Raw genomic sequence first — 12,567 nt, 5'->3', positions numbered from 1 at the left:
ATCACCTGGCCTAAGCTTACACAATATGACGTCTCAGGCGCCCCTCCTTTACTCCTCATCCTCCGCATCACGGAGCTTAAGTCAAATCACGCGGTACCGTGACCTCTAGTGAGCCACGCCTCCACGCCTCTCATCCTCGCCGGCGCGGAACAGCGAGGCATAAACCTAAACCTCCCGGTCATCTTGTTGGATTCTCCTTAACCACCGAATCTATTACAGTTTCTTACCTAGGACTAGACCTGGAATCTATTCGTCCGATGGACTCTGCTTGATGCATTAAGTCCCGGTACCTTGGAACATCTCCCTGACTGCCGTCGGCCAGGACAAGTTGTCCAGAATCTTCGGGTCAGACATCAGAGCTGCTACATCTTTGACCATGTCGCTTTTCCAATCCCAGCTATATCCGGGGCAAGCCCTCGGCTTTCTAGGTCCGTACAGCAAGCACCGGTTGGTTTCGCCCCCGGAGCGCATGGCTCTGCTGACGTGAAGGCTTGCTCATCTCTTGACTAGTGCTTGGCGCATCCCTTCACGATATTCTTACGCGCATCAAAGCCGAACCCCAACGATTCCCAAAGATCGATCTTGCTTTCTCCCAGACCGCACCCATAGAAGAGCCCGTAGTCGTTAATCTGCCCTCAAACGGTGTTCGTCTCCGCTTCGATGGCCCCGAGCAGCGCCTGCGTCTTGTCGAGGTCGTAGACTTTACCAAGATTCATATCACCTTCAAAGAGGCGAATAATGAACGAGACCTAATGCGGCCAGCAGCTGAACCGACTGCGACCGGACCAACATTCAAACATATCTACAACAGGTTCTTGGGGCCAACTTATGACGGCGAGTTCGTGCCCGGAAACGAGGGCGGCAAGGATGTAGGCACCTATGTGCTGTCTTATCCCGGAGTTGCTTTCACCTTCCCCATGGCCCCATCGGCATACTCTCCAGACAAAGACGTCATGTCACTGTTGTCGCACAATGGGACGCAGGTCGCAACATCCATGGCAGTATTTAGCGGCGACACTTGGGCACAAGCACGGGACACTTTATGGAATGAAGCACTCCCAAGCTTAAAGACATTTGCGCCTTTGTCAAAGGGTAGCAAAGATGCTAGCCCGGACGATGTGACGCTGGTGCGTATTCATGGGGGAGGAAAGCTCCAACTAGTTCGCAAATGGACGGGGGTTGGCGATGCGCCCTTGCCCTCTACCTGGATTATTCTTGGGGAAACGACTCCGCAAGACCTCGTTGCCGAGCTCGGTCCTCCTGATGCAATTTACCGCAGGAACGAGCAACGCATGTACATTCACCGTGTCCGGGGCGCCAGCAGCAGCCATGGCCGTCGCCCAAACAGCGGCGATGTCAAGCCGGGCTCACATGACAACCTTACCGACACGGATATGTCATCTGCCAACGCACTATCCACGGATGATGGGGACTATGACTCACGCGACGATGAGGATGAGGCTGTTGAGGACGACGCTGCTGGCAATGTCGCAGGGGAGTGTTTCTACAACTACTTCTACCTAGGCTTCGATATCCTTATATCAACACCCAGGGTACCATCACAACCTCCGCCAGGTGTCGAGGAGCCGCAGGTGCCCAGAGACAGAAGGCTTCCTTCCGAATCCCAAGATAGACTCGTAGCTACCAAGATGATCCTCCACGGTAACGTCCCAGGGTCCTACCCCTTCAATCGCCACCGGCGCTGCCGTTGGGAGATAGGATATTTGGACCAGCCAACCAACTCGGAGACGCCCTTTCCCGAGACGGAGGAACGTCTAGGCTCGGCGTGGAAATCGACCTATCTGTCTGAGGCCGACGCGAAGCAGCGTCAGCGAGGTATGGTTCTCAATCGTGGTTGGGGTGACAGCCCTGGCAGCAGCATAGAGTTCCTAGGGGGTTGGGAGGGGGAAGTCAAGAGCTCAGCCAGGAAAACAGACGCAATCGGGGCTGACAATTCGACGACGACACTCTACGGTTATCCTGGACTGGTGTTTGAAGTGCTGAGAAACGGGTTTGTTAGTGCATTAACAGTATTTTGAGAAGAGTCTGCTCTTTTCTTTTACTGTGCATCCTTTTCTGCTTATAGGGTCTCCTTGGCAATTTCAAGCTGCGGAAGAGGTGGATAAACGGCCTTTTATTATTATTGTTTTTCGTCTTTTTTTGGTTTTCTTTTATTCAAATTGGCGTTGGCATGGGCTGGTGGGAACCCCGAACACAGGATTCGATAACAGGGGCGTTCATTCAAGGTTGAGCATATTTTCTATTTGGGTTTGCATCTTGGTCGTCTCATTGAGGAGGAAGATGGTTGCGGGGATAGGTTAGGCGTGAAAGCCTGCGAGGCTTAAGGATCTGCACTCAATATTAGAAGTCATAAGACGATTTCTCTAGCCTTGTTGGTCCACCCTATGCGAGTTTTGTAGGGAACGCCTGTGCCTTGATTTCTGTGTGACACGAATTGTCCAGACCGCCAAGGTTTAATATACTGCATCGTCAATGTGACTGTACTTCCATGCACCGGAGAATGGCAGCCGGCCGATGATGCTCTTCTGGTGCGTTTTGTTTGGTACAGTTACATCATGTTCGCATCTGACGGGATCGGGTCATCTAACCGCTGTACAGTAAACCCAGACTTTGGATTTGGGTGGTCGGGGTTATATTGCCGTACCCTCTTTTGTTCTTCTGGGCAATGCTACCCGTACCAAGCCGCACCACTCCACCTTGATCTTAATAGGTCCAGGTTTCAGGCACTATATCAACGTCATGGACTTTTTGGTTGCTTCTTGTTCGGAAACCGGCTCATTTATTGAGGCTGGAAATTCGGTACCACCACGCAGTATTTTTTGTGATATTTGACGGAATAACCTGTTGAAACTGCGCGTGCCTGACAGTTCGAGATCGACTTGTCTGCAAGGGGTGAAATTGCGTGGTTTGTTGCTGTGCATTGCACCGGCTTTATGCAATAGATGTTGCAAATGTGAACAAGTAGACATGTACACTCATGCAATAGTATATGGAAGTGATTTTAAACAACCTTTTATTTCTACTCTCACCAGTAACCTATAAACGTCCTCTCCACGATTATCATCGACTCTCGACACAAAAAGAGACCTTGCCCTGAGGAAGAGAAAGGACCCCAAAACTCCCCTCGAAAGAAAATAGGTACAAGATTACACCTGGGACATGAAACCACAATAGCAATAAAAATGAGCTGAACGTCTCTTCGTCACAAATCTGCTATCCGTACAAAAGATGCAGTTGCCGTAGGCTCAAGACAAAAGATTGTCGAGCAATTTACGGAGTAACACCAGCGGGGGTGTTGCAGAGGATACCCTGGTCAAGCTGTTCGATTGTTAAGAAGTAGACAGTTAGTTAGATATATTTTCTCCTGTAAAAACAGACTGCGAAGAAGGAACTTACGATGGGCAGGACGCAGCAGCGAGCACGCTGGCCGATGGCGGCGCAGATCTCGGAGAAGTTGTCGGCATCGACGGGGGCGTCTGAGGGCTGGCCACAGTCGAGGTTGGCGAGGCCGAGGATGTCGGTCGCACAGCACTGAGCAGAGCCGTACAGGCCGGAGCAGGGAGTGTAGGGAACCTGGCGCTCCTGGACCTCGGCGGGGAGGGCAACGGCACCGGTGGCCGCGACGAAGATGGTGGCGATGATGGTGGAGAACTGCATCTTTGCTGATGGGAGGGTTTTTTGTGGTTTGAGGGGAAGGCTTTTATCGGTGAGTGAGCGAGTGGTGGTTGTCTTGGGGAGTGAATGGGCTGATGAGGAGAAGGGAAGACGTCTGGAAAAAGGGGGAAATGGTCGGGATACTTATACTTGATCAGAGGCATATATCATGCTTGCAAAATAATACGCGATGCCACTTTCGGTAGCCGAATGCTTGTAGATAGTTGAGAGATTGAGAGGCACCTGGTGTCTGGACATCTCATCCTGCTCATTTGCCCCTAGGACCAGGTTGGAGGCCGCTTTCGCCTCCCACTGGCACACATACTAACCTGCTGGCCTGCTCGCATCCTCAAATCTGGACAAGAGGAACGGGCGCATACTCACAATGTTTGGTCGACTGCGTCAGCGCTTTCTCTCAGCGTTACAGTGGGACGTCACCATAACCTTCTCTCCCGGAGATGAAATTAATGCGCAGAGAAGGTCGTTTTTCTTGGGTCGGGATCTTGGCTCTAACATTTGAGAGGCCAATTGGTACGGGAGCGGCAAGACGGTCCATGTCGATCGACATCATCCACGTTGCTCTCTAGGCCGCGTCTCTCCACCTATTAACGCCAGAGAAAAGTTAAGGGGGATCGTCATACTGCTATCGCTACGTTGACCTCTGGCCAGCCTATAACACCATGCCCTTGGCCCGAAATGTAACACCAGGTCACATTAGTGACTGACCAGCATATCTGATTAACGGTTCGTGGCATTCCTACGAGTTAACAGACTTTGTGAATCACACCGTGATGCGTACAAGGTGGTGTAAAGTGTGCATGAGCATTTTGTGCCTGCGTCTCCCTGTACACATAGACAGGCACGTTTCCTGCGTCTTACAGCGGGCGATTTCTGGTAAGCTCAGTCACTATCAGCCCTGGATGAACCCTGCCCGCAGCCTCATGAGCCTCTTCAACGACGTCGAGCCCTTTGGCTTATTTTTATGTCGGAATAAAAAAATTGCCCGTTAAAGTCCCGGTTCGCAAGCAGTGGTAGTGAGCCTTGGCATACGTACGCGAGTTCGCCTTACTCCAGGTACCGAAGGATATACGCCGGGGAGAGGGAGTCCAATCCGGGGCCAATACTCAGCATGTTGCCTCGTTCCAAAGGATCGGCATGCTGTTATTCCATAAAAGGAATTCCCATAGACAACGACCGAGTTATAGGCCCCGCAAAGCGTATTATAGGAGTTAGGTCATTGAACATTCGCAAAACGACCGATGGAAAACTTGGCTTTTGTGGACTTGGCACATGGTCAGCAAATGATGTGGCCTGAATGGTAGGGTTACATCCTAAATCAGGAACAAGAGACATGTTCCCCGCGAACGCCTGACGAACCAGGTTCCATAACTCAAAATATTCGGGATGGATGGAACGGTGTGCATAGTCGCGTTGAGTCGCGATCATCACTATTGCAGCAAAACCAGCCACACTATGTTCGCCACAACCTATTTCGTACCACATATTCACTGAAATGATACGAATTCAGCTGCTTGATCGCCACCACTTGTTCAACATTGGGCAATGCTGATAAAAATAGCGAGATTTGAAGGCGAATATAGTGCAAACAAAGCCGAGGTTGTCAATCATTTCCTTATGTCCAACATGAAGTTGCAGCGAGTTGGAGGCCTGTCTAATTCGAGACTTGGGCGATCGGACGAAGAGTGTAACTATGCTTTGCGAGTTATCAAGGCTTGCAATGTTACGTAGAGTGCTTCTCTACCGCAAATAATAAAGCAGCCAAGGCAGGTATTGCATGGATGCATTCTACCTGAGCTGTGAATTTAGACACATATCTGGTGGGGAATCAGCTCGATCGGAGATCATGGGCCTCGAGGCTTCGACCTTGTCGGCGTATTTCGAATGGTTGCCGGCATCGGATTTTGCTGTATTCAAAACCATTTCAGATAAACCCACGACGTCAGGATATGGCTATTTTGATGATGTTTGGAACCAGAAGGGAAGCGACTGTAACCCGCCAAGATGAAACAGGCAGTAGGAACGGAGACGGAGTAGTGAATGGTGATGCACCCAAACCTAATCTGGACAGCTGAAAGCAAATCTTTGGGTTGCATGCATTGAGCCGTACTGGCAAGAGATTCGTAGCTGGGAAGCTGGACGAATGCTATCGTGGGAGAGGTGATGGATCAATTGGGAATTTTGAGAGAGAGAAAAAAAAAAAAAAAAAGAAAAAAAACAGGAATCATGACGTCGATACTGATGGTCGTCACAGAGACGTCAAAACCGATGCGAACCAATATGAAGTAAGCATACCAAAATAGTTATACAGAAGAGAGCGGAATAAATTTCTGTAACACCGTAAACAATAGACGAGGTAGCATTTCCTTATCTTTCCCTGGCGTCCAGACTGCTCCTTGTGTAGGTGCAAATCATTGAGGCTCCGAGTCTTCAAGAGTAGTCTCACTTGAGAGCCTACAAAACGACACACCATACGGAGCACACGTGAAATTACGCACAATTGCGCTCTTTCCCTCAAAAAAAAAAAATCAGCGGTTATCACGAGCCGCGGATAACTTTCAGCTGCGTGCCGTTCGCTTGTTAAAGTTTGAAAATGGGATTGGATGATTGATGGCTGCCAAAGCAATAAATCAGACGCCAGCGAGCCAGCGCCTTGACCGGCAAACGGCACGGCCCTCGCAGCGCAACCGTTTGTAAACAAGCTTCCAACGCCTTCTTGTTGCTTCAAGATGCGCTAGCCCCGGTTTAACAGCCGGCCGAATCGTCCTGATTTGCGGTGTGAAGTGATCGATGAGAAAGCAACGTGTTCGGGGATTTACAACGCAGCAGGTTGTTCCGCAAGCAACTGCTTCGTAGTTTCGTCGGCCCAGTAACACCAATCGTCAATGCCTATCTGAATGGAAGCTCGATTGGCTTTCGGTTTGTCTGTACTTATCCGTACTCCCGTATCTACGGTAGGAAAGCTTTGGAAGCCTACACCGCAGCGAGAGGGTTAGGGATGATTGGTGCGCAAAGAAAAACCTGAAGAATGAGTTTGTCGGTATGACCCTTGCAAGACACGGTCAAAGAAGACGTTGCTGATGGGTCGCGAGAGTCGGTCTCACTGGCAAGGTAGATAGATAGATACCTTGGACATATGTAAGACCTCCGAAGGGATTCGTAAAGAGAGCATAAGTATTTTATCAGAGCTTCCAGGTGTATCATCCCACATTCATATTCAAAACAACGACAGTATTGAAACATTGAAACTGGGTGTAAATTGACTATGACGGAATGGCGTACGACTGTTTGCAATCGTGCTTATCCGATGTGGGACCCATGTGAATCGCCCCGCTAACACAGATCAAAAGGTGGCCCCTGTCCGTGCCATGTCCCTGCAGCTTGCTTGTATTTTCGGCTGAGTTCAATCAAGATGGGCGCCTGGCGCGACTCAGCCATCAAGGAGGCCGCCCTCTGAGCTGCTAGGTCAAAAATGGCACAAGCGAACAAGGCAGGGTCCTGGATCTAGGGACCAACCCTGATCATGTCCAGGAGTAAACAGGGCCTTTTGTAGTAAAGATCGGTCAACGTCGCTGTTTGGTTCATTCCACTTCAAACTTCAATTGCTGTTGGTAGACTTTTTGATCCCGTTCATCAACAGTAACAAGCATCCGAAAATTGCCTTGCAACGATACCTTAAAGTTAAGTTGTTTATTCAGACGCAGACAAGCTGGCAGAAACCTGCCGACTTCCGATTCCAGCACTAGCGTACCATACATACAGCATCTCTTAGGCACCTTATCCTTGATCGACCTGCTTGACGCGCGTGCTCCGTGCCGCCCAATCTTCAACAATCATCATGCTCTTGTGAATTCGACCTTTGACGCCGACAGACAGCTCACAAAGTCCGTGCCGCCCTAATCGACACACCAACCAGACTAGCCGCCTCTCTAGCTTGCTTTGGTCTTCCGCCTGCTCCCCTCCCGAGGCGAAAGCCTGTCATTCGACGGTCTCAATTTTACTTACGCAGAGGACTAAACATTCCGTCACCGCGAAGGCCTAGCATGTGAAGCGATAAAAGCTAGGCAGACACAAAGCAACTGCCACCGGATGCCGCCTGTTTTCTCGGCTGCCAATCCGCCATGACGGAGCATGATGCCGGCCATCAGGACACACACTCCCGCCAAGCACAGCTCCAAGGCTTGCTCAATTCGCATAGTACTCATAACAATAGCGATGCGCCCGGGTTAGGAATCACCGACACAAACCATACCAAACAACATTCGGGGGCCAACAACCACATCCGTATTCGTCATCCCCCAGCCGCCGAAGCGAGCTCGACCGCCACCTCCGCGCCGAGCACATCTTCCACGACGACTACAAACGACAACTCCATGCTCACATACCAAACCTCGCGAAATCCCTCAGCAGGTCCGGCGTCGCCAGTGCTGGAGCGGCAACACCATAATGCAGCCACCACCGCGAAGCCCAATACCCGGAGCAGTGGGGTCTCTCGCTCGCGCACGCACAAGAATCGATCGAGCAGCGCATTTCTTTTGTCGGGGCCTTTGTTCGATGGCACCCCTTCAGATTCCGCCGCGCGCGATAGCAGCTTGTGGCAGAGGCAAGGGTTGCCGCCCGCCTCTCATACGCCATTGAGGCCTATGAAAAATGTCGCTACAGGCTCTGGGGTAGACGAAATAACCGAGCAGTTGCAAACTTCTAGTGCGCAGCCTCTGGGTCGGGTCCCTGGATCGAACCCTCCGCTGCTCAAGTCAGGGAATAACCTACGCCAGAGGCCATATGCAGCCTCACAAAGACTAGATACTACCGTTATCTCGAGGTCCACCGGCTCGTCTTCTTCCACGGGAATAGCAACACAAGGCGAAGGTGTAATATATGAAGACCAGGTCAACAAATACATCGAGACCGGCCTGCCTGGGTTGCCACCAGGTACAGCTTCATCAAAGTCATCTTCCTCCTCAGCTAGACATAGCCTTGATCTAGACTCTACCCACATTGTGAACATGGCTTTAAGCCTAAGCGAATCGCGGCGTTTAGCTGCAAGACGAAACAGTTCACAGCCGATACCTCCAAGCTTAGCACCAATGCCGGATGGCTCGTTGACAGGCGGCCTGAGGCAGCATCTCCAGCAGCAGAGGCGATCCTCACGCAACATGTCTCCGAGAGCCAGCAGACTTGTATCCTCCTCATCAGGTGGTCCCGCTGGTCAACAAGCCAGGGTCGCAAGCCCGCTGCATGCCTCTTTCGACTTGGGGGGAGATGCCAGCGGCTTTCGCTACCATATCTCACCGTCAACACTTGCTCGTGTACAAAAGGCCAAGGATCACTTGGAGCTGCTGGCGCAATACAGGCGTGTCCTCGACTTAGTGCCACCTCTAAAGCCGACTGATCCCCCAGGCACCGGAGCCCCGTCATATATGGAGAACGAGCTGATGGTGAGACTCGGCCGCGAGTACAACCCACTGCAATATATACGGAATCGGAAAGTGAGGGCTCGTGAGCGGAAGGCCATCGATGGAGATGCACAGGGCTTCGGCGATGTCAAGAACGTCACCGAGTGGGTGGGGCATATTTCAGGCCTCGCGGCGACGAGAGGAAGCGGGAACGCGGTTTTGCCCACGTTCGAGGCGGCCGACAAGATTATTGCCCAAGACCAAGCGAATACATCGTCTACCACAGGCGCAACAACCAGTGGGCCTATGGCTTCTTCAAAGCCTAAAAGGCCGAGGGTAGACTGGGTCACCAATCCAGCAGACTTGCTTGCAGATATTTACTGGCTCGAGCAGGGCGACAACAAGAAGTATGTGGAAGATCGAAACTACAGACGGGTCTTCCCACAGGCCCATGGCCGTCATAGAGCATGGTCTCACTGGAAGGACCACAGCCTTTCATCTGCGACACCTGGTGGTGCGATTGCTGCTGCAATTGCTGCGGCATCCTCAACAGCTTCATCCGCTGCGGCCCCTGCCCCTACCACTACCATGAAAGATACTATTGAACAGGGGCGGTCGTCCACTTCCTCAGACCATCGAAAATCGTCAGAGGAAGTGTCAAGATATAGACAGCACATGCCGAGCGGTGCAAGAGAGAAGCTACAGAAATTGAGAGGGCTTCACCACCGCCATAGCAGTTCAGTCCATGCACACGAGCTTCTAAGGTTCCGTAAAGGTTCGATATCAGACGAGTCTGAATCTGAAGCTGGATCCCGGAAGAAACGCATGGTGCGCAGCCAGACCATCACCGCCAGTGACAGGGACGCACTCGAGAAACAGATGCTGGAAATGATTGCGCAGGAGAGTAGGAAGTCCCTTGAGCAACAAATGACGGCTTCCAACTCGAGCGGCGCGAATGCAAAGCCGTATCTACCAGTCTCAAGCCCTACGGCTCTAAGTACACCTGAGAGAGTCAAGACCAATTCTGCGGGCCCAAGCCGCCCGCAAAGCCGCTTCAACTCAAAAGACAACTTAATCAAAGACTTACAAAGTGCTTCAGAGACCAACAACCGCGGCAGAACTCCTCATAGGTTCCAGCCTCAACTTCCAAGTGGACCTGCGTCTCCAGGCAGTCCAGGTCAAGGCCGTGACAGCTTGGATGTGCCAAGTTTCTGGGGCCCTCGACAACGACGCCCCTCTATAGACTACGACTCCTCGCGACCTACATCACCAGACATGCGAGGCGTGCGAGGAACCGAGGGTGTCAGTAGTTTTGTGCTCCCACCAATCGGCAAGGACCTGTCTCCTACCCACAGTAGGTCTGGCTCGCCGAGTCGAAACCCTTTCAGCCGTGTCAAGCAGAAGCTTCAGCGTGACAGAAGCCGCAGCAGAGTGCGTGGTGGTCCGGATCCCGCCACGCCCGGTGCTATCCTCGATGACCAGTCGCTTGGAGCAGTATCGCCTGGACTGATTGAATCCCCTCCTCGTGCCTTGGTACCTCCGGAAAAGCTCAAACCATCGCCATCGCCAAGGGAGAAATATGGTTCGCCCCCGCGTAAGGTCACATCGAGAACCGATACCAGCAACGCTAAGTTGCAGAAGAGCCACACGGGCGAGATTAAGCGGGAGGACTCTGGGCTTCGTGGTTTCTTCAGCAAAGCACCACCTCGCATCGATAGTGTTCTGCGTTCCGGTGTCTCCAAAGTTGGTGATCTTCTGTGGAGAAAAGAATCTTCCACGGTGGAGACGGCTCTGTCGCCTCACAGGTCAGACGTAGAACAGACAGGAGCAGACGCTGCCAGCTCCGATTCTGAGGGCTCGGATACGGATATTACCAGCGGTAGGAAAAGGGGCCATCGTCGCGACGAATCCCGAAAGAGCACGCTCGAACTCGGCAACCCGAAAGTTTTGCACCCACATACGCCGTCCGACCAAGCTAACAAGGACCTGTGGTCTGATGCACTTGAAAGAAGTGGAATGCACAGCCCAGGGGGTGGGCTATTATCACCTGATCTCGGGTCTCCAATGTCGCTTCCAATTAGCCGGCGCTCTTCAAGATTTGAGCTACTCAAACCACCCAGGCTTGATGTACAAGCTGCGACACCCACTTCGCCAAGCGCATCGCCTGTTTTCCCCATCCAGGGTTTAGGGAAGCAGACAAAGACCAAAGGCGACCACGTCACGACAGAAGCTAGGGGCGAAGATTCGGCCGCAAAGTGGCCACCTCGTGAGCCTCATCCAAACAAGAGACAAGGCATAGACAGACGCGAGGTTTTACGACAACGCGTACATGTATTACGTACGGGAATAATGGCATCAGAGATTGCTTCTCGCGGCCTGACGGACACAGAGGACTCGGTTTCTTTGGACAGACACGCTGGCACGGGGCTGATGTTGCAGCAACATTACCCGTATCCACTTTCCAGCCTTGCGGCCAAGCACAGAGATGAGGCCCTCTCCGCGGCCGATGCCATGCAGCGGCTGGCGCAGCAGTGGCACCAACAGTCAGAGGTATTCGCGACGCGCACGACACCTTCCCTCATGTCTCGAATCGACGCCCTCCGATACCAGGTCGCAGTCGACCTGTCGAGTCTCGTCCGGACGGGGGCGGACGAGGCGGACCATATGGGTCGCGACTTGGTTGACGGACAGCGGCTGCAGGTCAAGCGGGCAGTGGACATAATCGAGAAGCTCCTGCGGCGACGGCGACGGCGATTCCGGTGGGTTAGGCGCGCAGGCTGGCTGGCAGTTGAGTGGTGGCTTGTCGGGTTCATGTGGTTCGTCTGGGCGGTCGTCGTCGTCGCGAGGGTCTTTCTCGGCGTGGGCAGGGGGGTCATTGGTGTTGGAAGGTGGCTCCTCTGGCTATGAAAACCGTCGGATGGATTTTTACGAATAACCTTTCTTTTTTTCTATCTCTTTGTCTTGTACTCTTTTTTGCATACCTGTGGTGCGCTTGGGAAACATGGCGTTGTTTTAATCTTTCTCTTGGGCATTCAAAGCATCGGTGTGGTTTTTCTTCTTCGTCTTGGACATGAATGTCATTATGCATACCCTAATCGCTCTTGGCAGGCAAGTGGTTATTCGATGTTTTGTTTTTCCTTTTGTACAGAGAAGCTACTGACACGAGTGATACCATGAAATGAGATTGGACGTTTTGCCATCTGTATGATTTGAGGTCTTTGATATGAAAAAAGCGTTTGCCCATGCTGTGGACAGGAAATATCTCTGAGAGGACACCGGTTGGGGCTAATATATACAGCGCCTACGGTGACTGATGGCAGAGGTTTTGGTAATGGCCTGAACAACCAGCTATACTGGCCGTACTGTGAACCTGGAGGCTGGAGGGTGTAAGCAAATAAGGTGCTGACATGATAAGGTGATTGAACGCACCTAAGGTACCTAGTCATCGTGTAAATCATCCATCCCCTTTTTTAGGGCC

At 52.0% G+C, this 12,567-nt stretch overlaps 4 protein-coding genes across 4 annotated transcripts; 3 read left to right on the top strand and 1 right to left on the bottom strand.

Moving 5' to 3' along the window:
- The first annotated feature begins 74 nt into the window (after window positions 1-74).
- MGG_01174 (uncharacterized protein) lies at window positions 75-2,435 on the top strand. The gene is made up of 2 exons (XM_003714010.1): window positions 75-428; window positions 511-2,435. The coding sequence occupies exons 1-2, from the start codon at window positions 377-379 to the stop codon at window positions 2,037-2,039; spliced, it is 1,581 nt and encodes a 526-aa protein (XP_003714058.1). The 5' UTR covers window positions 75-376; the 3' UTR covers window positions 2,040-2,435.
- An 856-nt stretch (window positions 2,436-3,291) lies between these two features.
- Window positions 3,292-3,760, bottom strand: MGG_01173 (hydrophobin; the record flags this gene model as incomplete). Its single annotated transcript, XM_003714009.1, has 2 exons — window positions 3,418-3,760; window positions 3,292-3,339 (listed from the first exon to the last, which is right to left on the bottom strand). Exons 1-2 carry the CDS (start codon window positions 3,676-3,678, stop codon window positions 3,292-3,294), a joined length of 309 nt encoding a protein of 102 aa, XP_003714057.1. The 5' UTR covers window positions 3,679-3,760.
- A 1,478-nt stretch (window positions 3,761-5,238) lies between these two features.
- Window positions 5,239-5,701, top strand: MGG_15632 (uncharacterized protein; the record flags this gene model as incomplete). Its single annotated transcript, XM_003714008.1, has 2 exons — window positions 5,239-5,380; window positions 5,526-5,701. 2 exons carry the CDS (start codon window positions 5,239-5,241, stop codon window positions 5,699-5,701), a joined length of 318 nt encoding a protein of 105 aa, XP_003714056.1.
- A 1,457-nt stretch (window positions 5,702-7,158) lies between these two features.
- On the top strand, window positions 7,159-12,267 carry MGG_01172 (uncharacterized protein). The gene has a single exon (XM_003714007.1). It carries the CDS (start codon window positions 7,815-7,817, stop codon window positions 11,994-11,996), a length of 4,182 nt encoding a protein of 1,393 aa, XP_003714055.1. The 5' UTR covers window positions 7,159-7,814; the 3' UTR covers window positions 11,997-12,267.
- The last annotated feature ends 300 nt before the right edge of the window (window positions 12,268-12,567 follow it).

The sequence above is a fragment of the Pyricularia oryzae genome, chromosome 2, assembly GCF_000002495.2.
Source record: "Pyricularia oryzae 70-15 chromosome 2, whole genome shotgun sequence".
NCBI lineage: Eukaryota > Fungi > Ascomycota > Sordariomycetes > Magnaporthales > Pyriculariaceae > Pyricularia > Pyricularia oryzae.
This window is presented reverse-complemented; position numbering and strand designations above follow the sequence as displayed.

Excerpts from the sequence above, each read along its gene's own strand:
- MGG_01172 (XM_003714007.1), top strand. The coding sequence starts at position 7,815 with ATGACGGAGCATGATGCCGGCCATCAGGACACACACTCCCGCCAAGCA.
- MGG_01174 (XM_003714010.1), top strand. The coding sequence starts at position 377 with ATGTCGCTTTTCCAATCCCAGCTATATCCGGGGCAAGCCCTCGGCTTT. Across the intron at positions 429-510 it reads GCAAGCCCTCGGCTTTCTAG|TGCTTGGCGCATCCCTTCAC; the intron begins GTCCGTACAGCA and ends TCTCTTGACTAG.